Source organism: Macaca nemestrina, chromosome 3 (assembly GCF_043159975.1).
Source record: "Macaca nemestrina isolate mMacNem1 chromosome 3, mMacNem.hap1, whole genome shotgun sequence".
Classification (NCBI taxonomy): Eukaryota; Metazoa; Chordata; class Mammalia; order Primates; family Cercopithecidae; genus Macaca; species Macaca nemestrina.
In genome coordinates, this window is record NC_092127.1 from 156,610,566 (window position 1) to 156,637,892 (window position 27,327).

The 27,327-nt window shown below is 48.3% G+C and overlaps 2 protein-coding genes and 1 long non-coding RNA gene across 17 annotated transcripts in view; 1 reads left to right on the forward strand and 2 right to left on the reverse strand.

Annotated features, from left to right (window-relative positions):
* The window catches only part of LOC105487718 (amyloid beta precursor protein binding family B member 2), a 410,283-nt gene that overhangs the window by 377,826 nt on the left and 5,130 nt on the right, over window positions 1–27,327 (forward strand). For 9 of the 15 annotated variants that reach the window (XM_011751292.3, XM_024794729.2, XM_071093683.1 and 6 more), the window contains 5 exons: window positions 14,784–14,898; window positions 17,992–18,079; window positions 19,277–19,360; window positions 21,488–21,603; window positions 23,190–23,369. In XM_011751292.3, coding sequence (XP_011749594.2) covers window positions 14,784–14,898; window positions 17,992–18,079; window positions 19,277–19,360; window positions 21,488–21,603; window positions 23,190–23,369 — 583 coding nt within the window. Of the gene's footprint in view, window positions 1–1,186; window positions 2,318–11,864; window positions 12,070–12,142; window positions 12,166–14,783; window positions 14,899–15,585; window positions 15,670–17,991; window positions 18,080–19,276; window positions 19,361–21,487; window positions 21,604–23,189; window positions 23,370–27,327 lie in introns of those variants that run through there. The other 6 variants (XM_011751293.3, XM_011751301.3, XM_071093688.1 and 3 more) reach the window with 5 other exon arrangements.
* On the reverse strand, window positions 14,955–16,751 carry LOC139362430 (uncharacterized). Its single transcript, XR_011621341.1, has 3 exons — window positions 16,396–16,751; window positions 15,579–15,691; window positions 14,955–15,085 (listed from the first exon to the last, which is right to left on the reverse strand). It is a non-coding gene; the product is annotated as an uncharacterized lncRNA (long non-coding RNA).
* Window positions 26,004–27,327, reverse strand: part of LOC105487719 (NOP2/Sun RNA methyltransferase family member 7) — a 64,571-nt gene continuing 63,247 nt past the window's right edge. Inside the window, exon 11 of the mRNA XM_071093689.1 lies at window positions 26,004–26,651. Coding sequence (XP_070949790.1) covers window positions 26,576–26,651 — 76 coding nt within the window. The 3' untranslated portion in view covers window positions 26,004–26,575. The remainder of the gene's footprint in view (window positions 26,652–27,327) is intronic.

Consider the following 27,327-nt stretch of genomic DNA (forward strand, 5'->3'; position numbering starts at 1 on the left):
CATAATGTTACCCAGCTGTGGATTCAGACTGGGACCAGCATCCAGGTCTCTGGGTCCTTTGCTGATCTTGTAAATTGCTACCCAATCATGGCTTTGATAGGTGGAACCGAGTAGCACAGAGGGAACTGAGCCAAGAGGTGACTCTCCAGCATCGTATATCAGCTGGGGTCCAGCAAACCTGAGCAGAGGGCCCCTGCCCCTCCCCCAGGTCACTGTCCTTCCATGGGAGACAGTCCATCTCAAATGCTGCCCAGTACAACCCAGCCAAAGAGATGAAGCTGTTGGATGACGCAGTGATAATAGCTGTTAACATTGCAGGTTATTGCAGCTTTGTTACATGCCCGGCACTCCCGTGCACACATCATCCCGTTTAACTTCATGCTTATAGTGCCCCTGAGCATTATGAGCATGAGCAGGTGTCCTTATCCCCTCTTCAATGATGAGGAAACAGGTTTCACAGGGCTTACCACGTAACACAGTGTGCCTGGCACACAGTGGGGCCCTGGAAATCTATGTTGAGTAAATAAAGGTAGGCAGTGTACTTGAAGGAATATAGCTACCCATCTGGATTTGAGCACAGCTATGTCTGCCTCTTCAGCCCAAAGACCCTCCTAGGAATTTTTAGCCACCTCTTTCCTTACAAAAGTTCACCAAAAGAGAGAAATATTCCCTGTTCCTCTAAAACCCTAGGTACTTGGCCAAACCCTTTGGCCCTACCTTGAATACCTGTGCGTAGGGACTGTGTTTGCCATTTAGGAGACAAACCATTAGGGGGCTCTGCAGGACTGTGTAGAAATATGGAGTACCCATCATGGGTGCATCTAAGACGAATTCGAGTCCTGCAGCTTACCGTCAAACTCTCTTCCCCATGTAGTAGCTATGTGACCTGTTTCCTCAGCTGTCAGAACAGTAATACTGACCTTGTTCAGTTACTGTTAGGGGCCAGACAGAGCTCAATAAAGGGTAACTGTTGGCTGGTGTTATTGTAATCATTAATATTGGTCTTTTTAGCTGCCCTGGGGCATGCTGACCACAATGGCTTCCCTTCAGTACTGAGGTAGATTTGCATATTTTATCACAGAAGTCAAATGTGCTTATTGTGTAATTTTCAAAGAGATAAAGTAAAATCCCCTATAATCCCCTTTCCATATTACAGTTGACAGTTCGGTGTTATATTCCAAGTTTTTCACTGTGTATATATAAAAATACACATGCAAACATTTTGTTGTTTTTATGAGACCATGCATCTACAACTTGGCTTTGTTTTTGCCCCACTTACTAGTGTGCCATGGTCATTGTTCTGCCTCAGGGTGAGCAGCTCTTCCTTTCCACTTAATGACTTTGTGGTTCACTATCTGGTGCGCTTGGCATTTCATGCCATGATTTTAGCTCCATCCCTGCAGGGTCCTGCTGGCCGCTCCATGACCCTGGCCGTAGAGTGCCCGAGAGAATGGGTTTCTGTGAACATTGGGTTTCTTCCTTTCCTCCTCATTATCTATCCAGTACTCCCTGCCTCTTCGGTCCAGTTGCTCTGTGTACGGTGCATGCAAATCGGCTGTGACAAGGCCAGAAAGGAATGGTGTGAACTCCATGGGTCAGGGGGTTAAGTGACTTCATTAGGGTCCCAGGCAGCTCTGGGCAGCTCAGGGAGGGAACTCCAAGAGTGTGGCCCCAACCAGACTTGCACTCTGCTCCTCTCTCCGTTCCATTCCTCTCTTTGCTGACACATCTCTGATCTCTCCCACGTTGAGCTGTCATCTCCTGTCTCTCCCACTTCCCACCCCTGCCCTTGACCTTCTGTGCTGCCTCCCTCCCTCCCTGTTGCCCTGTAAGGATGCAACTCAGGAAAAGTGCCTGGATTCCAGTGGTGTAGCTCTGTTAATAGAGTGTCCGGAATGTCGGTAAAACAGGTAAGGTTGTGTCCATGCCGTTGTTTCTGTATGTTTTGTATTGGGAGCAGGTGGAGCTGGAAAATGAAGACACGTCCTCTGCCAGTGTTTACTGCAAACAGTTTCCTGTATTTGACTGTGATATTTTAAGCTTGATTACCTCCCCCGGTTGATATGTTGCCTCTGTAAATTCAGCTGGCATCTCTTGGCTTCATCGTACTGTGGCTCAAAATACACACTTCTGGGCGATACAGTTGACCTAAAATAAGCACAGAAAGCCTATTAATCGCTGCAGAGTTGGGAAATGAGATGAGCTGTCAGTGCTCAGACTCACTGTTAACGGGGCTGTGTTATTTGCGGGAAGCTGTGTGAATGCTAACGTGTTGTTTCTGCTCTGTTCCCTCACGCCTTCCCGGATTCAGAGAGAGGTAACCGGCCGATTTTCACTTCTCCCCGCTTTGTGGTGTCTTAACGTGTCTGGCAAAGCTCACTTGCTTCTTCATGTCGCATTGCCATCCTCACAACCATCCTTGTCTTTGAAAGGCAGAACTTTTGTTTTGTTTGGTTTCATTTCGCCTTTTATCACCAGCATTTAAAACCGAGTCTGGAATTGTGTCGGCGTCCCTCATCCTCTACTGTGTTTGACCCTGGTTGTAGAAGGTGATGGGCTGAGTGATTAAGTCTAACACCAATGTGGTCAGTCTTACTAACGACTGAGAAAAATCTCATCAGCATGACAGGGAGTGAATGTGATGGAAATAGGGTATGTACCATATTGTAGAAGGAGGCTTTTCATGCTTCTGGAAAAATCACATGGCCAGGTGTGGTAGCTCACACCTGTAATCCCAACACTTTGGGAGGCCGAGGTGGGTGGATCACTCGAGGTCAGGAGTTCAAGACCAGCCTGGCCAACATGGTGAAATCTCATCTCTACTAAGAATACAAAAAATCAGCTAGGCATGGTGGTGGGCACCTGTGATCCCAGCTACTTGGGAGGCTGAGGCAGGAGAATCACTTGAACCTGGGAGGCGGTGGTTGCAGTGAACCAAAATGGCACCACTGCACTCCAGCCTGGGCAACAGAGAGATACCCTGTCTCAAAGAAAATAAATAAATGAAAAGAAAAGAAAAATTAATATTAGTGCTTATGTTACATATTCTCTAGAATTTGATTGGTAAGGGTTGGCACTAGGCTACTAGCCTAGCCAGAAGCACTGATTCAGTTTCAGTGTCAGTTATTAGCCAAAATATATGGTCCTCCCTCCCCACCACAAGAAGGGTAGAACCACGGAAAAGACGAAACGAAAGCCTCAGTTGTGTTTTTCCAGTGCTCTGCGTGTCCGCCTGCCCATTTGATTGATTGGGGACTTTAAACTCCACGATTCCATAACTACCACTTAATAAAAACTACACTTTTAATGGAAGAAGGGAATTTTGAGATTTTTCTCCTTGAAAGAATGATGATTGTTCCTGCTGGGCAAAGTGGAGAGACAGGAAGGTAGATCTCCTCGTTGTGTCAGAGTTGGTCTCATGTAACCTCCCTTCCTGGTTGGGAGCTGGAAGTGATGAGTCCTCAGCCGGTATTTCCTGCCACACTGGTGGTGTGACTGCCCCCTGCTGGTGACTATTTTCCTCAGTGATGTGCTGCTGTCATTGCCCAGTGGTTAAGAGGAAGAGACAGCATAGATTGGGCGGTGACACCTCCAGGGCTGGTCTTCCAGAGAGTGTGATTAAGAAAATTTGCCAACTTCACTGACTTTTTAAATCACTTTGAGGAGACCCTGGCGGGGGGAGGTGGTGGAAGATTCTGGAGGCTGAGGGCTGTGCGTGTGGATGTGAGCTCCTTCATGTAAAATAACAGCCAGTCCCATCAGAGTCAATGGTGAAGATATTTTCAGGTGTTTGCTAGTTCCTATCCTCCTTGTTTATGGGAGTGTCCTTGCTGGGAAGCAGTTGCTGTGAATATTAACAGCAGGACTCTGTTGTAGAGAGGGCTACAGATTCTAGTTTGCCCAAGCCACCTCAATGATTGCAGGTGGTAGAATTTCAGATCTCTGTTTACACACTCTGTGTCTCATGAACGTGCCTGGTGAAGAATTCCCTGCCAAGCCTGTGTGTTTACCCAGGTGATGAGTACCTGCGATGCTCCTTTCAGAGGCTAAAAATCTTAGCATCTTTTTAAGCTTGCAAAGAAGGAGAAAGTAAGTTACGGTTACCAAGCAAGAGCCTGAACTTTGTGAAATTAGTGATGTGTGCATGTGATACATGTGACATTGGGTTAAAAAGAACAGAAAACCAAAGTCTTCCGTGTGTTTGTGTTGTGGGGGGGTCATTCTGGATTGACCATCTAGAAAGATGAAGTTTCTCATGTACTTTCGCTTCCCAGTTCCTCCCACTCTCAGAACAAGATTTTCAAAGTGCAGTCAGAAAATCAAAGCATCCAGTCTTGAAAACAGGACTCATTCTTCCTCCAGACCTTGTACAGACTGTCAACCCACATTTTTGTGTAGCCCAGGAACCCTATAATTTCACTGTTCTCGTGTGGGCTTACCTTTTGAATTCTATTTTTGATCTCATGCTGGGCCCTGCACAGGTGAAACAAAGAAGAGAGAAAGCCCTTTGTCCTAAAGTGCCTGAAGTGCAATGTTTGGATCCAATCTCTTTGCTGCTGTCTTATCCTTATTTGCAGATGGCACCTGCCCTTTGCAGTAGCATCAATAGCAAGATAAGCTGGGAGGAAATGGTCATTGGGTATATGTTAGCAAGTCTTAGTATTATTCATATGAGTACAAATATTTATTAAAAACACCCCTCGTGGGGCCAGGCTTATGCCTGTAATCCCAGCACTTTGGGAGGCCGAGGCGGGCGGATCACTTCAGGTCAGGAATTTGAGACCACCCTGGCCAACATGGTGAAGCCCCGTCTCTACTAAAAATACAAAAATTAGCCAGGTGTGGTGTCAGACGCCTGTAATCCTAGCTACTCGGGAGGCTGAGGCAGGAGAATTTCTTGAACCTGGGAGGCAGAGGTTGCAGTGAGCCGAGATGGCACCACTGCACTCCAGCCTGAGCAACAGAGCAAGACTCCATCTCAAAAAAAAAAAGAAAAAAGAAAAATCCCTCATGGATAAGGTGACAGTATTTCAAAGTGGGCTTTTTGTTTGACTTCTTTTTCCTCATTTATAATATGGTACCTACAATTTATTGAATGCCTATCGTGTGCCAGCCTTCACAAATTCCCCTGAATAAAACATGCCATGTATTTGACCTGAGCAAATGTGATTGATGTGAAAGATGTTACCAAATTGTGGATACTTGGTAAGGAATCCCAGCAGCAGAGAACTGGTGAGAGATTGCGTGTAATGTGAATCTAACAGAAAAGGACAGGCAAGTTCCTGCCAGTTACATGGGCTCTTGTGCAGCTGACAAGGTCAGCTTGTTCTGTGCCACTCCAGAAGGCGAAACTGGATCCTACAAGCAGAAGTTACAGGGAGGCAAGGTTCTGTTCATCATTTAGAAAAAATATATTTTGAGCCAGGTGTGGTGGCAAGTGTCTGTAGTCCCAGCTACTTGGAAGGCTGAGACGGGAGGATCGCTTGAGTCCAGGAGGTCGAGGCTACAATGAGCTGTGATTGCACCACTGCACTCCAGCCTGGCCAACAGAGTGAGACCCTGTCTTGAAATAATAAAATGAAAAATAATATATAAAAATGTTTTAAGAAGACATATATGTATTATTCACTGGAGCTTTCCACCAACAGAACAGGCTGATTTATTAAAGAAACGAGATGTCCTATCATGGAAATACTCTAGGTAGGTACCACCCACTGGTGCTGCTGTAAAAGGGACTTTGAAAAGTTAGCCTGAGTCACAGCTAAGGGGTCTGTAGATGCCTTTTTGAAGAGAGGTAAACACATAAGCAAATTCCACTTACACTAAGAGAGTTGCAAAGGAGAGATTTAGGGAGAGAATAAGTAGTTCTGGCTATTTTTTAAAATAGTCTGCTTTTGCCAGGCATGTTGGCTCATGCCTGTAATCTCAGCACTTTGGGAGGCTGAGGTGGGCAGATCACTTGAGGCCAGGAGTTTGAGACCAGCCTGCCCAATGTGGTGAAACTCCATCTCTACTAAAAATACAAAAATTGGCTAGGCACGTGGCTCACGCCTGTAATCCCAGCACTTAAGGAGGCTGAGGCAGGCAGATCATGAGGTCAGGAGATTGAGACCATCCTGGCTAACATGGTGAAACCCCATCTCTACTAAAAATATTAAAAATTAGCTGAATGTGGTGGCACACGCCTATAGTCCCAGCTACTTGGGATTCTGAGGCAGGAAAATTGCTTGAACCTTTGAGACAGAGGTTGCAGTGAGCTGAGATTGCACCACTGCACTGCAGCCTGAGCGACAGAGTGAGACTCCATCTAAAAAAAAAAAAAAAAAAAATTAGCCATGTGTGGTGGTGCACACCTGTAATCCCAGCTACTCAAGAGGCTGAGGCATGAGAATCACTTGAACCCAGGAGGTGGAGGTTGCAGTGAACCAAGATCATGCCACTGCACTCCAGCCTGGGTAACACAGCAAGAATCTGTCTCAAAATAATAATAATAACAAGAATAATAATAATAATAAATAGAGCCCGCTTGAATAAAGAAGCATTTATTCATTCATTCCATAAAGATGGATTAAGATCCCACTGAGTGATTAGAATGCTATTTAACTGAGAATATATAAAAGCAATCTTTGGTCCTTTTTATTTTTTTAATTAAGAAATTTGAGGCTGTCAGATAAGATGCATTAACACTGTCATTTTTCTCCAGCAAAACTCTAGCCTGGTCCTCTGGGGGAGTAATTACTGAGGAGGACAGCAAAAAAGACAGTAACGAAAAGAGTTGGAAACACCAGGGCTCAGTAAGCAGGTGGCAACAGGGACTCGATTCCTGGTACTAGCTTCTGTCACCATTTAAAGAACAGACACAAGAAACTATAGCTAAAGCCTTCCACTTCCTGGCTTAGAAAAGAAAATGCAATGATTCTCATGACTGCAGGCATTAAATGGAGTGGAACTCCATGTATGGGGAGCGGACGGCTCCTGGACTAGCCTTGTAAATGGCGAAGGAATGGCACGAGTTGGAGCAGAAGGCAGAAATGGGTCTTGCTGCCAAGTGTCAGACAGATCGTGGCTGATGATTGCAGGTGGTAGAATTTCAGATAATCACAGGTTCCTGGGAATCTAGAAGCTGTTGGAAAAACTGGGAGCCATGTTCTTTCTGGCCCTCGGAGATCTTTTGGACCAGCTGTGTGGTTTTACAGACGAGATGCTGAAGCCTGGAGCCTGCGTGGCTGTGTGAGGCCCCCGGTTAATGAGTACGGCTCCCATCCCGTCTGAGATGGGACCCTCCTTGTGTTCTGGAAGCCGGGAGTGCTAACGGAAGGAGAGCCCTCAAGGGCTCCCCACCTGAAGGCACCTCAAAGGTGCCTGCAGTGGACCAGCCAGCCCCCGTGTCCCATGCAGCAATGGAGCTGGCTACGGACCCTGCCTGCTTGACTGCCTGACGCCTGATGGCCATGTGGCACCCGGCACACTCTTTCCTCCCCAGCTCACATGCTCAGGCTGAGCTGATCGCACCAGTGTAAGTTTGCACAGTTTGTCAGGAACACTCTGAGTGTGGAGGTGTGTTTACTACAAAGCAATTTCTTATCCCCCTCAAAATACAAGAATATCTAGGAAATACTATGTTGCTCTTACATATAACAGTAGTGGCTTTTAGCATCATAACACTGGGATTGGGGAAAAAACCCAGCTGTGTAAAAAACTAATTGGCGACATTCTGATCACTGTGGAAGCCAGCTGATGGGACATAGAGTTCGTTTACTATCTTCTCTATTTTCATGTGTGTTTGGAAAGTTCCAGAAGGAGAAGAGTAAAAAACAGAAAGGAGAGAGAGGGATGAACTCTGTTCTTTTAACTCCTGTACTCCTCAGGCTGTGGCCCCAAACTCCTTCTCCCAGGAAAGGGTCCAGGAGGCCAAGGTCACCGCAGACCTACCTGTGGCTGAGACCACCTGGCCTGTCTCCCACTGTTCTGGAAAACTCTCTACCCCTTTCCCTCAACCCCCATTCTTTGATGTCTTTGGGACCAGCCTCTCCTGGGCTTTTCCTGCCCTCTTCCCCAGCAATTTTTTCTCCACCTTCTCATTGGACCTCCTGCCTCAACAAGGCCTCTAAATGTCTTTCCTGGTCGCCAGGCCTTGGTTTGACATGTTTTTTGTTTGTTTGTTTTTGAGATGGAGTCTTACTCTGTTTGCCTAGGTAGGAGTGCAGTGGTGTGATCTCAGCCCACTGCAACCTCCATCTCCTGAGTTCAAGCGATTCTCACGCCTCAGCCTCCCAAGTAGCTGGGATTACAGGTGTGTGCCACCACACCCGCCTAATTTTTGGATTTTCAGTAGAGACGGTGTTTTGCCATGTTGGCTAGGCTAGTCTTGAACTCCTGACCTCAAGGGATCCACCTGCCTTGGCCTCCGAAAGTGCTGGGATTACAGGCATGAGCCACCGCGCCCAGCCAGCTTTGTCTTTTCATGCTCCACACTCTCACATGCTCCCCTGACTTTACCCAACTCCCAGATCCATGTCTCCTGCCCAGGCCGCAGGCCTCAGCGCAGGGTCCCAGCACCCCCTGCTTCGTGGGCCTTGTCACCTGGTGCTCCTCAAGCACAAGCACCCTACACGTCGTGTCCACTCTGGAGCTCATCAGCTTCCTGCACCAAACCAGCCCTCCTTTCCTCCCCCACTCCAGTGATGGGGTGCTTAGCCATCCTAGCAGGGACCTCAGAGTTATTCTTAATCCCCTCCCTCATCCACATCTCTCACACATCTGCCACTCCTGCCAGCCATCCTTCCAATACCTCTTCCATCTATCTCCTCTGCCCCGTTCTCACAGATGCTGATTTAGCCTGCACTTTGCTCATCCCCCTGTGCTGGACCACCGCAGTCTCCTTCCCTTGGCCGGCTTTGTCCCAGCAAACAAATCACATGGGGTCACCTGTAATATTGCAAGACTGGGATGGCTCAGAGTAAGGGTCAGTCCTGGCAAGACACGAGGCACTTTGCAAACTGAGTACAGACTCCTGCATAGCACCCCTGCAGCCGCACCTGGGCCTCACCACAGTGCCTGGGGCACACACATAGGACAACCGGGAGGCCTCCCAAACACTCGGGGGGCCTTCTGACCTCCCTGCCTTTGCTCATACCTGTTTCAATGTTCTTTGAACCGTCTGCTGCCTTCTTACAGTGATGATGTCCTTCTTACACTTAAAGCAGCAGTTCAAACCTCTCTACCCGTCTGTAACATTAGACAGGCTTGCAAGGCTGGAACCTCAGCTGTTTGAATTTGCCTCGCTGGTGCCTGATACATAATACCAGCTAGAAGGTACTTGTAGAAGTGAACTGATTTTTTTTTTTTTTTTTTTTTTTTTTTTTGAGACGGAGTCTTGCTCTGTCACCCAGGCTGGAGTGCAGTGGCGCAATCTCGGCTCACTGCAACCTCCACCTCCCAGGTTCAAGTGATTCTCCTGCCTCAGCCTCCCCAGTAGCTGGGACTATAGGCACCTGCCAACACACCCAGCTAAGTTTTTGTATTTGTAGTAGAGACGGGGTTTCACCGTGTCAACCAGATTAGTCTCAATTTCCTGACCTCGTGATCCGCCCACCTTGGCCTCCCAAAGTGCTGGGATCACAGGTCTGAGCCACCACGCCCAGCCTTTAATGAACTGAGTATTTTTAAAAATATCAGTCTTGAATACCACACCATAAAATCCAAATGGCAGCTGCATTCATTTCCTATTGTTGCTGTAACAAATGACCACAAACCGAGTGGCTTAAAGCCACAGCACTTGATTCTTTTCCAGTTCCGGAGGTCAGAAGTGTCAAATCCCGGTGTTGGCCGGGCTGTGTTTCTTCCAGGGGCTCTCGGGGAGAATCCATTTTCTTGCCTTTTCCAGCTTCTCGAGGCTGCCTGCATTCCTTGGCCCCTGCCTCCTGTTCTTTCCCTTAGGAAGAAAGTGCCTCCCGCCTTCCCTTGTGAATTTGCGGGCCCACCCAGGTAGTCCAGGATAACATCCCCATCTCAGGATCCTTCGTTGATCACATCCGCCAAGCCCCTGCTGACATGTAAGGGAATATAGCCACAGGTTCCTGGGATGCGGGGAGGGATCATGACTCTCCCGCACCAGCCCTTTTCAGAAGTCAGGTGCCGAAAAGGCAGGCTTTTCACACAGGCAAGTGATGCTTGGATTTCGTCTTAAATCAATGAAATTCGATCGCTTGTATATTTCATTGTCCATAGACGAAGTCGCTCCACTGGTCTGTGCTCTAGGCCTGAAAGAAAGGCCTCACTGCCTCTTACAGATCTCAGCTGTTTTAGGATGACTCGGGATATGTTACATGAGAGTGAAATGGGAAATGCACAAATCTCTTGACCTCCACAATGAGAAGACACCTCTTTTATCCTGGGAAGTGATGAAGTCTCGAGGGAGTTAGTTACTGGACTCACCCACCATCATGGACTGACAGCTTGCTGCCTCCCTAATCTATTAGCCTCTACCTAGGAGGAAACAACAAAAGATAAGGCTGTAAAAAAAAAAAAAAAAATTGTGAGAATTCCTCCCAAAAATGCCTGAGGCTGCTGAGTTTCTCCCTGGGGAAGCTGTGGGTTCCAGATGGTTGCCCTTAAGGCAGCAGTCACCTTCCTCTGTGCCAGAGGAAAATGAAGATTAATAATCATACTTTTTTAAAGTTAAGCCTAAAAAGGCTGCCTATGGAAGAACCGAGGCACAGAGGGCACAAAGCCGAAGTTCGATAGGAATAATCGATTGCTTATTGACTAGGGTCTGTTCATCCGCCCTGTCGGTAACCTTGGGATGTTGCACTCTGGGGCCTGCCAGCCACTGTGGAGAGGCTGATGGATCTTGGAAGCTTCTATCAGACAATGTCAGAGTCGGGGAGGGACTTGGAAATCATGTTTTTCAACCCCTTCACTTAAAGATGAGGTCCAATTCCATGCCCAGGGTTGTATAGCTAAGTGAAAGCAGGGCTGAGACTCGAATGTGGGTGGCCAGAATCTCATTGCCTGGCCCTTCTGGCTGCTGCTGTCACTTAGAAGACAGACACAGGCGACACCTGTAACAGTAACTACAAAAGATATAACGACCTCTTCTTCTTTGTAGCACAGAATGTAAATACCATGGGCATTCAGATACAAGCAGGGTCCTGGGGCCAGAGGACCAGGTGGACCACGGAGCTGGGCCAGACTGAGTAGACGGGCGTGCACTGGACAGTTTGGGGAGGGCCACTGGCCACCACATGAGGGGAGACAGCAGTGCAAGCAGACACGAGACCCACCTCTTCTGGAGCAGTGGGGAGTGCCGCGCAGTGGGAGGAACATGCTGGAAAGTTGGTGGGACAAATTTTGGAACTCTCAAAATCCAGCCAGAGGTTTTTGAACTTTGTGTGGTTGACCACAGGGAGTTTTGGGGAGATTTGGCAGCAGGAAGATGGAGGCTGCACGTGGAAGTTGGAAGGATTGGAGTTGTGTGCCGGGAGACGTGGTGTGTTTCTGAAGGACCCTCTAGGGAGGAGAACCAGAAGCAAGGCATCCCTTGAGTGTGATCTCCAAATGGGATGTCTTCTGTCCATTTCTTATGTGTTGCCCTGATGGTGGTTGAGGCTGGATGGGAAGGCCGCAGGACCACAGTGTGGAGAAGACTGCTCACCCCTCAAAGTGTGGGCCCCGTGCCTTGCCCCAGCCCAGTCGTGGAACCCGTTAGGCCTGAGCGTTGGGCTGACTTTCCCAGCCGGAAGGAGGGATGTGTGCCGCAGGCCGACTTTCCCAGCCGGAAGGAGGGATGTGTGCCGCAGGCCGACTTTCCCAGCCGGAAGGAGGGATGTGTGCCGCAGGCCGATTTTCCCAGCTGGAAGGAGGGATGTGTGCCGCAGGCCGACTTTCCCAGCCGGAAGGAGGGATGTGTGCCGCAGGCCCACGCTTCCGCTCAGCCCGCAAACACTTATTAGTCCCGGCGATACGCCAGGCCTGGACTAGTCGCTGGGATGAGTTAGGCACAGTCGTCTTCATGGAGCTGCAGAGTGTTGAGGAGAAGACACACTTAGACACTTGCGGTACCCCCATGTGTGTACTGTGTGTGCGAGGAACCTTACAGGCCCTCACCCATCTTCAGCTGAGTCCTGGCAAAGGGATGGAGATGACCTGAGCACAGGCAGGGAGGCAAGGAGCGGCTTAGAATGGCTGCATGGTGGGGGGGCTGGAAATGGAGGGATGGATGCCAGAAATTTCCAGGACGTGAAACAGGACGAACGTGGGGACTGGGTGTGGCACATGAGGCAGGGGGAGTCCGGTTCTAGCATGGAGGACACTGAGCTAGAACGTCAGGAAGCAGGATGAGGTTGGGAGGAGAAATGTTGAGGTCATGTGTGGACAGCCCGTGGTTAAAGCGTCATGGGGCAGCCAGGTGAGGTGCCGCTGAGCTGGAGCCTGGGCTGAGGGAGTCCCACTGCAGGGCTACCTGGGGCATGGCGAGGTGAGGTTGTGAGGCAGGGTTTTCCGGCCAGACCTTCACGATGGCCAGTTGCCTGCCATTGTAAATCCCTGTCCCTTCCCAAGGCTGCCAAGGCTATCTTGGGGAAAGTATCCATCATAGTCTATGAAAAGGCTGCCAGGTCTTACCTTAAGAGAAATAACTTGGGGCCGGGCACGGTGGCTCAAGCCTGTAATCCCAGCACTTTGGGAGGCCGAGACGGGCAGATCACTAGGTCAGGAGATCGAGACCATCCTGGCTAACACTGTGAAACCCGTCTCTGCTAAAAAAAATACAAAAAACTAGCCAGACGAGGTGGCGGGCGCCTGTAGTTCCAGCTACTCAGGAGGCTGAGGCAGGAGAATGGCGTAAACCCGGGAGGCAGAGCTTGCAGTGAGCTGAGATCTGGCCACTGCACTCCAGCCTGGGCGACAGCAAGACTCCGTCTCAAAAAAAAAAAAAAAAAAAAAAAGAGAAATAACTTAAAAATTCCTCTGTAGTTATATCTCCAGACAGTATCCTGGCTTAGCATCAGATGCAAATAAATCACTGTGATCCGTTCCGGATGGGTAAAGCTGGGCTTTTATATGTGTGTGTGTGTGTGTGTATATATAACATATATAAACATATATATCATATATAAAACCTATATATCATATATATAACGTGTGTGTATATATATGTAAAAACACTTTCATCTTTGAACCGCTGTCCTCCAATGTTAACATTAAGAAATATAGTCGTATCGCATGGTTGTTTTGAATCCAAGTGATGTCACAGTCAGTATCCTTTTTTATCAGTAGAACAAACGCGAACACTCGTCAGCGGCATGCTCACCGTGGTGTCCGAGGTGTCTGAGCAAGCAGTAAAATAATGCGCCGCCGCTGCCATCACTCTGAGATCTGGAGTCTGAGACGTGTTTAACACAATCAAAGGCCTTTGATAGGACTGCTAGTCCATGGTGTCTGTGTTCTGACTCCCTGTGATTGCCCTTCAGCTGTCTCAGTCAGCCGTGGGCTGGCCCATTGTCTGTACACGTGTATACATCAGCGCCTATTGTCTGTGCACATGTGTATACATCAGCGCTATTGTCTGTGCACATGTGTATACATCAGCGCCTATTGTTTGCACCACGGTCCATGTCATTATATCATCATGCGATTCATGCGTTCTTCAAGCCTTTGTGTTCTCTAATCATAACATGATGTTACACTAGACAGAAGGGATCTGTGAAATTCAGTGTGCACTAAGGGTTGTTAGAGATTCCAAGAGTTCAACAGACTGGGTTTTGAAGTTATTGTAGGTTTTTTTTTTCAGAGGGAGTTTCGCCCTTGTCACTCAGGCTGGAGTGCAGTGGCACAGTCTCGGCTCACCGGAACCTCTGCCTCCCGGGTTGTTCAAGCGATTCTCCTGCCTCAGCCTCCCAAATAGCTGGGATTACAGGCGCCCATCACCATGCCCAGCTAATTTTTGTTTGTTTTGTTTTGTTTTTTTGAGACAGAGTCTTGCTAAGTCGCCCAGGCTAGAGTGCAGTGGCCCGATCCCGGCTCACTGCAAGCTCTGCCTCCCGGGTTCACGCCATTCTCCTCCCTCAGCCTCCCGAGTAGCTGGGACTACAGGTGCCCGCCACCATACCTGGCTAATTTTTTTGTATTTTTACTAGAGACAGGGTTTCACTGTGTTGGCCAGGCTGGTCTCGAACTCCTGACCTCAAGTGATCCACCCGCCTCAGCCTCCCGGTGCCGGGATTACAGGCGTCAGCCACCACACACAGTCTTTTTAAAAAAATGTTTAGAGGCTAAGTCTTGCTCTGTTGACTAGTCTAGAGCACAGTGGTACGATCATAGCTCACTGCAACCTCAAACTCCTGGGCTCAAGCAATTCTCCCACTTCACCCTCCAGAATAGCTGGGACTACAGGTACATGCCACTGCACCTGGCCTTTTTTTTTTTTTTTTTTTTTTTTTTTTTTTTTTTTTGGCAGTGGTTTCACTATGTTGCCTGGTTCAAGAGCTGGTCTCAAACTTCTGGCCTCAAACAATCATCTTACCTTGGTCTCTCAAAATGTTGGGATTACAGATGTGAGCCACTGCACGTATCCCACATGGTAGGTATTTTACTCAGAAATCAATTTCTAATTGTCATAAACCTATATGTTAGGAAGTTGTTGAAATTAAATTTTCTTTTAATCATTGCATACATTGTTTACCATTGACATGCTGGCTGCTAGCTCAGGTAACTTCATAACTAAAGTATGTGTTGGTAATCAGTTTCTCTTACTAATGTCCTGATACATTTTGCTTGCACAGGGATTTTGCTTATGTAGCAAGAGATAAAGACACAAGAATTTTGAAATGTCATGTATTTCGATGTGACACACCAGCAAAAGCCATTGCCACAAGTCTCCACGAGATCTGCTCCAAGGTGAGGCGCGTCAGGGCAGTGCGGGCCGCCTCGCTCTTTTTTTCTTACTGCATGAAGGGACGTGGAAGGGCAGGGGAGGGGGCACATCGACCTGCAGTAAGCTCAGGGAGAAGTAGGCAGACTGTTCAGCCAGAGTCGTTGAAGTATTCTTGCTGCAGGCCAGGCATCACTCTGAGTAGCACTCCATCTGCACAAAATGAATAGAACCGTAGTCCCTCCCGCAGCCTGGAAACATACATATCTCAGGTAGGCACAACAATGACAGAGATACGTACACCCTGGAAAACAGGAGAAAGGGGTCAAGGTGGATTTTCCAGAGGCAGGGCCATCTGACCTGAGGTCAATGTGGGTAGAGAAAAAGGCTACAGGAAAGGAGGTGGCAAGAAACCATCTGGGGTTTCTGCAAATGCAGGGAGCTGTTAACACACACGGACTTCCTGAGGACACACAGTGTCCCGTAGAAGCTCCCTGTCCAGCTGGGAGGCAAGACTGCGGTCACTGTCTCATGCTAGTGAGGGTCCCGCTTCCTTAACCAGAGTCACAGAGCCTCAGAATGAGAACAAATAGTCTGGCGTCAGCAGTCCAGCCTCCGCCTCCCACAAGCATAACAGCCCCCTTGCAGACATCCCCCCACCCTCTGGCCTGCACACCCATAGACTCCCACAGATGGAGTCTCTTACTTTTCAGGGGGAGGTTCTATTACTGCGCAGCTCTGGCTGTTACAGATTTCTTCTTTACGTTGACCCAAAATCTTCCTCTTGGAACCTCCAGGTACTGACTGGAGATCTGCCATCTGTAGCAGCAGAGAAAGGTCCCCCATTCTCTTTGCTGGCCAGCTCTTTAGACACTTAAAACCTTGCTGTGTTTCGCCATGTGTTGTGTGTTTTAGAGGTGCTGGACAAGCATCTGTCATTGAGTCTTCTTGCCCCTGACTTCCTCCCTCTCCAGATCCCCCACCCCATCTCTGCAGCCACCTTTGGGTCGCATGGCTATTCTAGGCCCCTAACCATCGTTTTCTGGGCACACTCTTTTTGGATCCCCCAGATGAACAGAGTATTCCAAAAGTGAGCGGACAGCAGACCAGGGGCTGCTCTGTCCTTTGACCTCCATGGATACACTATTGTGGTGCTCGATGTTCTTGGCAACCACATCACCTCCTGATTTCTCTTCACATGGTGGCAGCCGAACCCCCAAGACACTGACACAAGTTTCCTTCAGCCAGGCCTGTTCCATGCCCCAGACTTGCTTAATTTCTTGAATTTAAATGCAGAATTTTGCCATCCCTTCTGTTGAATGTCACCTTTCTGATTCAGGCTGACATCATAACCGAGCGTCACTCCCACAATTCCTCCTTAGCTGGCAAGACCCAACCCAGGCCAGGGATTGGCCCACCCTGTTACCCGGCAGGAGGTGCAAGCCATGGTGCCTGAGGGAGGGACAGGGAGCTGTCCCCAGCCTCAGAATGAAAGAACGCCCCAGTCTGCTGCTCTGACTCACATGATGGGGACGTGCAGGATGGACACTGGTCTTGAGATCACCACGTTTATTCCAGCCCATGTTCACATTCTTGCATTGATGAGACTGGGGTGTTGCTGCCGTTTGCAGCATTGCAGCCTGCTCCCTGGATTTCGTTTCTCATTCATTCATGCAACACATAGAATGGAATGCCATTTATGTGCCAGGCACCATCAAAGGCACTGGGGAGAGAACAATGACCAAAACAGAAAAAAAAAAAAAAAAAAAGTCCTTGCCTTTATGGAGCTTTATTGTGGCATAAAGCCCCCAGAACATGGCCTGGCACAGAATAAGTGTGCAGGAAACACTTGATTTTATTCTTGTCAGCAGCCCTCTTGCTCGCTGCCCCGGACATGGATCTGGAGATAGGCAGAGTGGAGGTCTGTGGTGGAAATGACTTTCAATCCACTTGGAATGGAAAACTTAGTCTGGGAATGAAGATCCAAGTTACTTTTGAGGTCACTAAAGGGTGGGCTTCTTTCAGTCCCTAAACCCACAGCACCATATGTAACTGGTGGAGAACAGGAGTATAAAGTGCTTTACTCTTAAGTAAAGCAGGCATCGGTGTCCTTTACAGAAGAGAAGCAATTTAGAGCAGTTTGAGGATAACAGCAGAAATGGCAGGTGCATTAGTCTGTTTTCACACTGCCAATAAAGACATACCCAAGACTGGGTAATTTATAAAGAAAAAGAAGTTTTATGAACTTTCAGTTCCATGTGGCTGGTGAGGCCTCACGATCATGGTGGAAGGTGAAAGGCAAGTCTTACATGGCGGCAGGCAAGAGAGAATCAGAGCCAAGTGAAAGGGGAAACCCTTGATAAAAACCATCAGCTCTCGTGGGACTTACCACCACGAGAACAGTACGGGGGAGACTGCCCCTATGATTCAGTTATCTCCACCAGGTCCCTCCCATAACACATTGGAATTAAGGGAGCTACAATTCAAGATGAGATTTGGGTGAGGACACAGCCGAAGCATGTCATCAGGGAACATTTCTCAGCACTTATGCTGTCTGGGCCTTCCCTGTGCTTACACAGCCACTCATGATCCTCAGAACTACTGTCTGAGACAAATACTATGATCACCTCCATGTGCACTCGAGACACTGGAGGTCAGGTCACTTGCCCAAGGTCGAGGTCACACAGCTAGTAAGTGGCAGAAGTGCAGTTTGAACCCATGTACTCTGTCTTCAAAGGGTGGCATTTGGAAGCACCGGAAGAAGCCATTGCTGTGGCTGCCACTGGCCACTGTGGGCCGGCAGGGTCCATGCAAGACCAGGGAGACTCGTTTGAGTTGTTTCTAGTAGAGGCGGGAGCCTGGTGAATGGAAAAAGTCCATTCCAAGCAATCAGGGGACTGCTACTCTGAGGAATAGTTTTTCACCTATCATCCCCAGAGAAAATTAGCAGAATTCCTCCACAAAATATGTAGCCCAGAGATACAGGGTGGAATTTCAGGCAGTAGACTAAAGCTGATCTAACTTGGAAGTGAAATCAACCTAGACACTTTACGGGCTGGAATAGCTGAAGACATGGGGGCTTGAACCCACACTCCAAAGCTGTGCTTTTTCCCCCTTAGATTATGGCTGAACGGAAGAATGCCAAAGCCCTGGCCTGCAGCTCCTTACAGGAAAGGGCCAATGCGAACCTCGACGTCCCTTTGCAAGGTAAGTCAGCAGCACCTCCTGTCTTCATTATGGCCCTGTGCCCCGGTCCAGGACTGAAGGCTCTCACATGCTTCTCTGGCATTTCCAGTCTCCTTAAAGAGCACACTCAGCTCAGCACAGTTTGAACCCACACGCTGGGCCCCACAGAGGCACAGAGTTGATTTTGCATCACTAGGGTTAGGCACAAAGCCAGAATGAGTTTTGTTGTTACTGGACAAGATTAAAGAATATTGTCTTTAGTTTTTGCCTTTGTTTTCATTTTATTTTGTATTTTATGTTCTTCCTATTATAACTCATGTGCAACCTGGGGTAAGAACCCCAGCTAGTTTAAAAACACGTGGGTTGGGCTGGTCTGAAGGTAGTGAGTTACCTCAATTGATGGTTCAGCCAGTTACAGATCAACCTCCTTGTCCTCCTCTTTCTCCCCTTCTCACTACTATACTTGACTAATCTTAAAAACAGAAAACATGGGCCAGGCGTGGTGGCTCATGCCTGTAATCCCAGCACTTTGGGAGGCTGAGGCGGGTGGATTGCCCTAGCTTAGGAGTTAGAGACCAGCCTCTGCAACACGGTGAAACCCCGTCTGTACCAAAATGCAAAAACTTAGGCGGGTGTGGCGGCGTGCACCTGTAGTCCCAGCTACTCAGGAGGCTGAGGCAGGAGAATTGCTAGAACCCAGCAATTCTCAGGTGATGAAGGTTGAAGGTGAAGGTTGCAGTGAGCCGAGACCGCACCACTGCACTCCAGCCTGGACAGCAGAACAAGACTCTGTCTCTAAAAAAAAAAGAAAAAGAAAACATGGTCGTTGAGTACTGAGGGAACTCAGTTATTTTCCTATGTCTCTGGTTGTGCCCTTTGAGATTGCATTTTCTGTGGGCATCAACCACACCTAATTAAATAAGACACCAAAAGCTGCTACGTAATATACATCAAAGAGACGGTAGCAGCTTTAACACAGAGATGCCACCTCCTGCTTTCAAATGCATTCCTGTCTTGAAAGTTGAACAGGATTTTGACAGAGCCCCACTATGTGGAGTAATGCTGCTCTTGTAGAATAGTTGCTACATTTCCATCCAGAAACATAGGGCGTTATGGCACAGGGGGTGTCCTGAGCATTCTGATGATGCAGAGCTATGGCTCTTGTGTACATGTGTGTTGGAACCACTGAGAAAGATGTGTTGCTTTTGTTCCCTATAGTAGATTTTCCAACACCAAAGACTGAGCTGGTCCAGAAGTTCCACGTGCAGTACCTGGGCATGCTACCTGTAGACAAACCAGTCGGTATGTGAAACGTTTATTGTCTTTCCACTTTGCAAGTGTGCGGGAGCTCACAGGAGGCGTTCGCCCTCCCTCCAAGGAGGGTGAGGTCGGCTGTTTACTCTCGTGCCTCGTCTTGAATCAAGCTGTCACCCTGTCACCTGCCAGAGAACATAAACGGTCCTGATCAAAAGATCAGTAGAGGGACAGGCCCTGCTGCTTTGACCTGCCATCCCCAGCGTACAGGACTTTAGCAATACAGACATGGATTTCTTGTGTACCCAGAAGTCTAGAGCTGTGTGAGCCAGGGCTGTGGAAGAGCTCTGCTGCTGTGAAACGAGGCCTCCATCTCTGAGGCCGGGGCACCTGCTTCGTGTCTCGTCAGCTGGCGGGCCAGGAGAGAGGGCTGCGGAGGCTTCATGCTGTCAAGGAGTGACACAGTAGTGGCACACACAGCATTCAGCTCACTTGCCAGTGGCAGAATGTAGTTGCTGGGCTATACCAAGCCAAAAGGAGACTGGGAGATGGAGCCTTCACCAGGGTTAAAAAAGGCTGTGGAGAAATCGCAAGCCGCATACGCTGCGGGGGGGCTGTAAGATGGTGCAGCTGCTTTAGAAAACAGTCTGGCATTCTTCAGAAGGTGAAACATAGTTACCTTAGAACCAGCAGCTCAGTTCCTAGGCATAGACCCAAGAGAAATGAACAAAAACGTGTATGCAAATGTTCACAGCAGAATTATTGATGAGAGTCAAAAAGCAAAACCACCCAAATGTCCTGACAAGTCCACTGACAGTTAGATAAATAACAGGCGATACTTCCATACAGTGGAGTTTTATTTGGTGATACAAAGGAGTGAAGGACTGAAGTGTGCTATAGCATATATGGATGAAGCCTGAAAACATGCTATGAGAGAAGTCAGTCCCAAAAGACTGCGTACTGTGTGATTCCGTTCATACGAAACGTCCACAATAGGCAGATCTCTAGAGTCAGAAAGTAGGTAAGGGTTGCCTTGGGCTAGAGGCTGGGAGGGCGGGGGGAAATGGAGAATGACCCCTGCCAGGTACGGGGTTTCTCTTTGGGGTGATGAAATGTTCTCAAATTGATTACGGTAGGTCCAGCATGGTGGCTCACACCTGTAATCTCAGCACGTTGGGAAGCCAGGGCAGGTGGATTGCTTAAAGTTCAAGACCAGCCCAGGCAACATGGCAAAGCCTCATCTCTACAAAAAAAAAAAAAAAAAAAATTAAACAATTAGCTGGGCATGGTGGCATGTACCTGTACTCCCAGCTACTCCGGAGGCTGAGGTGGGAAGATCACCTGAGCCTGGGAGGTCAAGGCTGCAGCGAGCCGTGATCATACCACTGCACTCCAGCCTGGGTGACAGAGCGACACCCTGTCTCAAAAAAAAATTGATGATGGTGATGGTTGCACTCTGTGAATGTACTAAAATCCACTGGATTGTACACATTACATGAGTGAATTGCGTGTGAATGATACCTCCAGAAAGTTGTCACTCCCACCCCTATCCCCCAGAAAAACTGGGAGCAGCCGGCAAAAGGGCCCCTCTGAAGCGGGGGATCCACTGTAAAGGAGCCGAGAGATGGCGAGGGTGGGGAGAGGCTGAAGGGCCATGTTCTGCTTATATAGCCAGCGTGTCAGCACCAGGTGCCCGGAGCTTCTCCTGACTCTCCTTTCCTACTGAAAAGGCTGGTTTTTCTGTCTTTCTGTCTTTCTTTCTTTCCTTTCTTTTTTTTTTTTTGACAGAGTCTCACTCATTTGCCCAGGCTGGAGTGCAGTGGTGCGATCTCAGCTCACTGCAACCTCTGCCTCCTGGGTTCAAGCAATCATGTCCGGCTAATTTTTGTATTTTTAGTAGAGACAGGGTTTCACTGTGTTGGCTAGGCTGGTCTCGAACTCCTGACCTCGAATGATCCTGCCTCAGCCTCCCAAAGGGCTGAGATTACAGGCACGAGCCACTACGCCCAGCCAAAAGCTGGTATTTCATTCCTGTTGCGCAAACATGAGAATGAAGTGTCCTGGCTTTTATTAAAAAAGATCAGTCTGGGTGTAGCTATTATTGGTGATTTGGGCCCACATTTGAGTGTGGTAAGTGGCTTTAGGACACTTTAAATTATCCTTTTCTGTCCCCAGGAATGGACATTCTGAATAGTGCCATAGAAAATCTCATGACCTCATCCAACAAGGAGGATTGGCTGTCAGTGAACATGAATGTGGCCGATGCCACTGTGACTGTCATCGGTGAAAAGGTGAGAAGGAATCTTCGATGGCATTGGCATGTGTGGGTTACAGTGAGTATAAGATACAGTGGTTTTCTGTGGAACTTAGGAACATAGTCAAGGCTGGAGTTGTGCGTCCTTGATTAAGATGGCCTGCATTTGAAAGATTTGGCCCTTTGTCTGGGTCTAAATCTGTGCGTACCTCTATTTTCCTGTGGTCTGAGAAACTTCTTTTCTGGTGCTCCTGATTCTGTCTTCCTCATGTGCCCCGGAGACAAGTTGTTTGCTAGAGGTGACAGTGTGAGGCTAGCCGTCGCTCACTCTCAGGGCGCCCGTGTTGCCTGGGCTGTGTGATCTGGGGCTGGGAAGCAGAAGATGCTTCCATTCGGGAGAACCCTGTGACTCTCTCGGTAGCAGAAGGAGCTACTGGCTGTCTTGAGAGAGGCCACATTAGCCTCAGCCCAAATTATCCCAGTTTTGTGGTTGAAAAAATTGAAGCATAGAGAGGCTCAGTCATTTGCCCAGCGTCACACAGTTGGAAGCAATGGGATCAGGACTCAAATCCAGGCAGCCTGGCCCAGACTCGAGCCTACTTTTCTATTCTGCCTCTGTGAGCACCTGCCATGGAAAGACCACCAGTCATCAGCCTGCTCCACAGCCGCCCGGTTCACCCTGGAGAGAGGAGCAGGGTGCGCGTTGCCTGCCTCCAGCTGGCATGCTGAGCTCTCCTCCGCTCTTCAAGCAGGTCCCGCCCTTCCCCACCCCAGCGTCATCACAAGCACTGCACCCTCCATGCTCCACCCTCTGCCTACCTGACCCTTACCCAGATCTCCACCACAGCCTCCTTCCTCCTGAGAAAACTTCCCAACCTCTCACACTAGCGTACTTTGCTCATTAAACACTCCCAAGGCACCAGAGTGAATATTTAATAAGTCAAGATGTTAATGATCCAAAAGTCAACATTTTGGATGTGTTTATTAATTCAGAACTTGCATATGGTTCTTGCAAAGGATGTAGTGTTCATCCCTATAAGAAAGAATTCTGAACATTTCTTTAGCTGCCTCATATGGATCCCAGATGGACACCAGTTTGCCAGAAAGAAAAGAAAAAAACAATTTGACAACTTTTTGTTGATTTGGCAGCTTTTTGTTTTATATGGTTTTAGATGGAAATGTGATTCAATGTGTTGTTTAGTTTGGGTAAGAATCACTGGACGAAGAAAGACACCGTGAATCCCTTTTTTCTGGTGCTCTGGGGGTTTACTTGGGCAAATGGGTTTTGGGCCACCGGGTGTCCTGTATTGGGCTAGATGTAACAAGTGTAGACGGCATTGCTCCTCCCGACAGTGAACTCACAGCCACATGCAATAATGGAGAATGGGACGCACATCACAGCCCATGACAGCAGTGCAGTTCAGAGCAAACATGACCTCCGGAACAGGGTAGCCACACAGTGATGGCCTCTTCAGACCTTTGGCAAGGTTCCACTTTTGAGAAAAACACAAGTCCTTTCTGAATTGGCCTGGCTATACTTTCTGAATGCCAGTCCCTATGTGCTGCCACTCTAAGCCTGATCCTGGCACCTCCTGATTGGATGCCGCATAATGTCTCCTGCAGAATGAAGAGGAAGTCTTAGTGGAATGTCGTGTGCGATTCCTGTCCTTCATGGGTGTCGGGAAGGATGTCCACACATTTGCCTTCATCATGGACACGGGGAACCAGCGCTTTGAGTGCCACGTTTTCTGGTGCGAGCCTAATGCTGGTAACGTGTCTGAGGCCGTGCAGGCCGCCTGCATGGTGAGTAATCCCAGTACGGGCTGTTGAGCCCTCTCGCCTCTGCTCATCTCTAATATGCCATGCATTAGAGCAGAATCACTCACGGAAATGGAAAAAACCCTATCCCTAAAGTAATGCTTTACTTTATAACGCTGTCATTCCTAGGGCCAGAATCAGTTATGAGAAACAGATTACATCTCAAAAGGCCAGGACTCCTGGAAGAAGTGGGCCAGATAGAGGCTCCAACGAGCTTCACAACCACCAGCTTGACGACTGTCAATCCTTGATCCCACATCAATTTCATATGTGAAATGTTGGTCATGCATGAGTTGGTACTGTTTGGATTCAATTCAGCACTTTAAAAATCAATACATTGAATGACTTTTATTTCCAATGATTGGTTTCTGTACACTGTTCTTATACATTTTATTTATATCCATTAACTCAGTTAGGTAGTTGTTAGTTCTGTTTTATTTATGAGAAAATAGAAAAGTTAGAGAATGGGCCCCAGGGCTTGTCGGTGACAGAGCCGAGCCTGGATTCAGCCCCAAGTCTGCCAGGTGACAAAGCCAGGACTCTTTACACCACATGGATACTTGGAAACAAACAAGAACATCTCATTATTCCTCCATCATGTGTCCTTTGTGCCCCTCTTATGCCAGACACTGCAAATAAAAATGAGGGAACTGGGCTGGGTGCAGTGGCTCACGCCTGTAATCCCAGCACTTTGGGAGGCTGAGGCAGGCAGATCACTTGAGGTCAGAAGTTCGAGACCAACCTGACCAAATGTAGAAGCCCCGTCTCTACTAAAAATACAAAATTAGCCAGCATGGTGGTGCATCCCTGTAATCCCAGCTACTCAGGAGGCTGAGGCAGGAGAATCACTTGAACCTGGGAGACAGAGGCTGCAGTGAGCCGAGATCACGCCATTGTACTCCAGCCTAGGCAACAAGAGGGAAACCCATCTCAGAAAAAAATGAGGGTGCTGTATGAGTGTGGGCACCAGAGCCTGTGGGCAGGTGTGTTCTAGCAGCAGGTTGGGTGCTGGGCCCGAGTGGAAGGAGGTGCAGTCCGGATCATGGTGGGCTTAGGATGGTGTGTGGAGGCCTGATTTTCTTCAGCAGGGATCGCTAAACTGGGGATTGAATTGATTGTATTTAGATTTTATTATTTATTTATTTATTGAGATGAAGTTTTGCTCTTGTTGCCCAGGCTAAAGTGCAGTGGCACGATCTAAGCTCACTGCAACCTGCGCCTCCCGGGTTCAAGTGATTCTCCTGCCCCAGCCTCCCAAGTAGCTGGGAAGACACGCGCCCACCACCACACCCGACTAATTTTTTATATTTTTAGTAGAGACAGGGCTTCACCATGTTGGCCAGGCTGGTCTCAAACTCCTGACCTCAGGTGATCCACCCATCTCAGCCTCCCAAAGTGCTGGGATTACAGGTGTGAGCCACCGCACCCACCCATTAATTATTTACCGCACCCATTAATTATTACCGCACCCAGTAATTATTTAGATTAATAATTAATCTAAATTAATAAATTTAGATTTTAGAAGAGTATCCAGCAAAAAAAAGAAGACGACAAAGTAAAGGATAGGTTGGAGGAACAAGGCTGAGGTGGCGATCAGGCAGGAGGCCAGTTACCTTCTGCAGGTGGGAGAGGAGGAGTGTGCACGCCAGGAGAGCAGCGTTGGGAACAAACAGGAGCAGAGGCTTTGAGAGGCGCCGAGCTGCCTGGTTGGGGGAGAACTGCTGCATGTGAAGCCCTGTGCTTCATTTAATTCAGCCTCACACTTGCGGGCTGGAATCTGGGGTGTTCAGCATGACTGAGATACAATCCTTGCATTGTAGAGCTCAGGTTTAGTGGGCAAGACACAGAAACCCAAACTCTGTTACAGTGTAGAAAGTGCTGTAAATAAAAGTATGAGGATCTTCACTTTCAGCCTGTGCCACATGCCTGTAGTCCCAGCTTCTGAGGAGGCTGAGGTGGGAGCATGGCTCAAACCCAGGAGATCGAGGCTGCAGTGAGCTGTGATGGCACCACTGCAGTCCAGCCTGGGTGACAGAACGTGACCCTGTCTCAAAAAAATAAACAAGAAAAATAAGTATGAGACTGTGCTAGATTGAGAAGTAACTGGGAAGAAAAAGACGTGGAGGCCCTAAAAGCAGATAACTTACAAAGTTTGCCAGTGAGGGGGAGCTTGAAGGGCGGGTAGCATTGGAGGGTTTGGTCATGTGTTTATTTCAGGACAGGAGAGGCCTGCCCCTCCCCGCTTTTTTTTTTAAGAGATGGAGTCTTGCTGTATTCCCCAGATTGGTCTTGAACTCCTCCCTGGAACGACAGGGGAGCACCACCATGCCCAGGTTTTCTTTTGTGGAAAATGGTGGTAGATAAAGAACCGAGGAGGTTGGGTGCAGTAACTCACTCCTGTAATCCCAATACTTTGGGAGACTGAGGTGGGCGGATCACTTGAGGTCAGGAGGTTGAGACCAGACTGGCCAACATGGTGAAACCCGTCTCTACCAAAAAATACAAAAATTAGCCGGGTGTGGTGGCATGCACCTGTCGACTCAGTTACTCAGGGAGGCTGAGGTGGGCGGATTGCTTGAACCTGGGGGCAGAGGTTGCAGTGAGCTGAGGTTGCACTACTGCACCTCAGCCTGGGTGAAAAAGTGAGACCCTGTCTCAAAAAAAAAAAAAAAAAGCCACGTATAGGGACTTCACTTCTGAATTAGTTAGAGGCCTTTTACTTTGGGATAGTCCAGAAGATGCTGAGAACCAAGAATGGGTGGAGCTTAGGGAAGGGAAGGGAGTTCTCTAACCGCCCCCAACTCCCCCATACAGCATATTGTGAGGTTACGAATGAAGGGAAAGTTTGCACCTGTAATTCCAGCTACTCGGGAGGCTGAGGTGAGAGGACCCCTTGAGCCCACGAGTTCAGGTCCAGCCTGGGCAACATAGAACGGCCCTATGTCTAACAAAAATGTTAAAAGGATGAGGTGGGAGAGCAGATGGCAAAGGTGGGGCACAGAAAAGAGCCACTTGACCTTTATCATTTGAAACAGAGCAAGAAGGAGGGAGAAGGGAAGGCTGGCGTTAGACGCTTGTTATCTGGTGTCACACTTACACCATCCTCTGTGAGAGTGGCTAACTTCCCCCAAGAACTGTGGGGCCAGGATTCTAACTCAGACACCCTGAATATGCAGGAGCAGGGCTGGGGTTCAGGGGAGCAGGGACAGTAGAGGAGTCAGGTGAACCCGCTGACCAGGTGCAAGGAGTTGATGAGATAAAGGAGATCTGTGAAGAAAATAGAAAATGGGAGATTTCAGCCCAGTGAAAATGGATGACGACTATTTTGGTATTTTATGAAGTTGCAACAGATCATAGCAGATGGTTTTAGTCATAAAATGAATGGCTTTCAGACTTAATTATACGTTTTAAGTGATAACGACAATGAGCTTTATCTCTTGGCTACAGCTGGTTTTCTGATTCTCAGATTCATTTTCCCTCTTGGAAACAACTTTTACTCATTTGCTTCCTATTTTAATTGTATCACTGCAACGAGTGGACCCAGCTCAGCCAATCTAGTGTAAGGCATACTAGTAAAATCAAACCGTTCTTCCCTCCCGCCCGCTCTGAATCCAGTGTTTCTGGCTCAGGGGCTTTCTTCTTGGTTCAAATCTGCATGATTCTCCATGTGAAAGATCCATATGTGAATTTATACCATGTGAATATCTACTGACACTAACATTCTTTTGAATCTACTTAATTTTTAGGCATATTTTACAGCTGTGTGGTATAGGCCCAACAGAAGACATTTTGGCAAAATTTAGAATAGAACAGAGAGGGATCCTTTATGAAATCCAACACTTAGGTGCGGCTTTGATTCACGCTGCATGTGTGTGACTACGGTTTGAAATTCCAAGTCCAGAGTCCCAGGTTGCCATGTATAAATCCGTGCTGTAGATGTGTG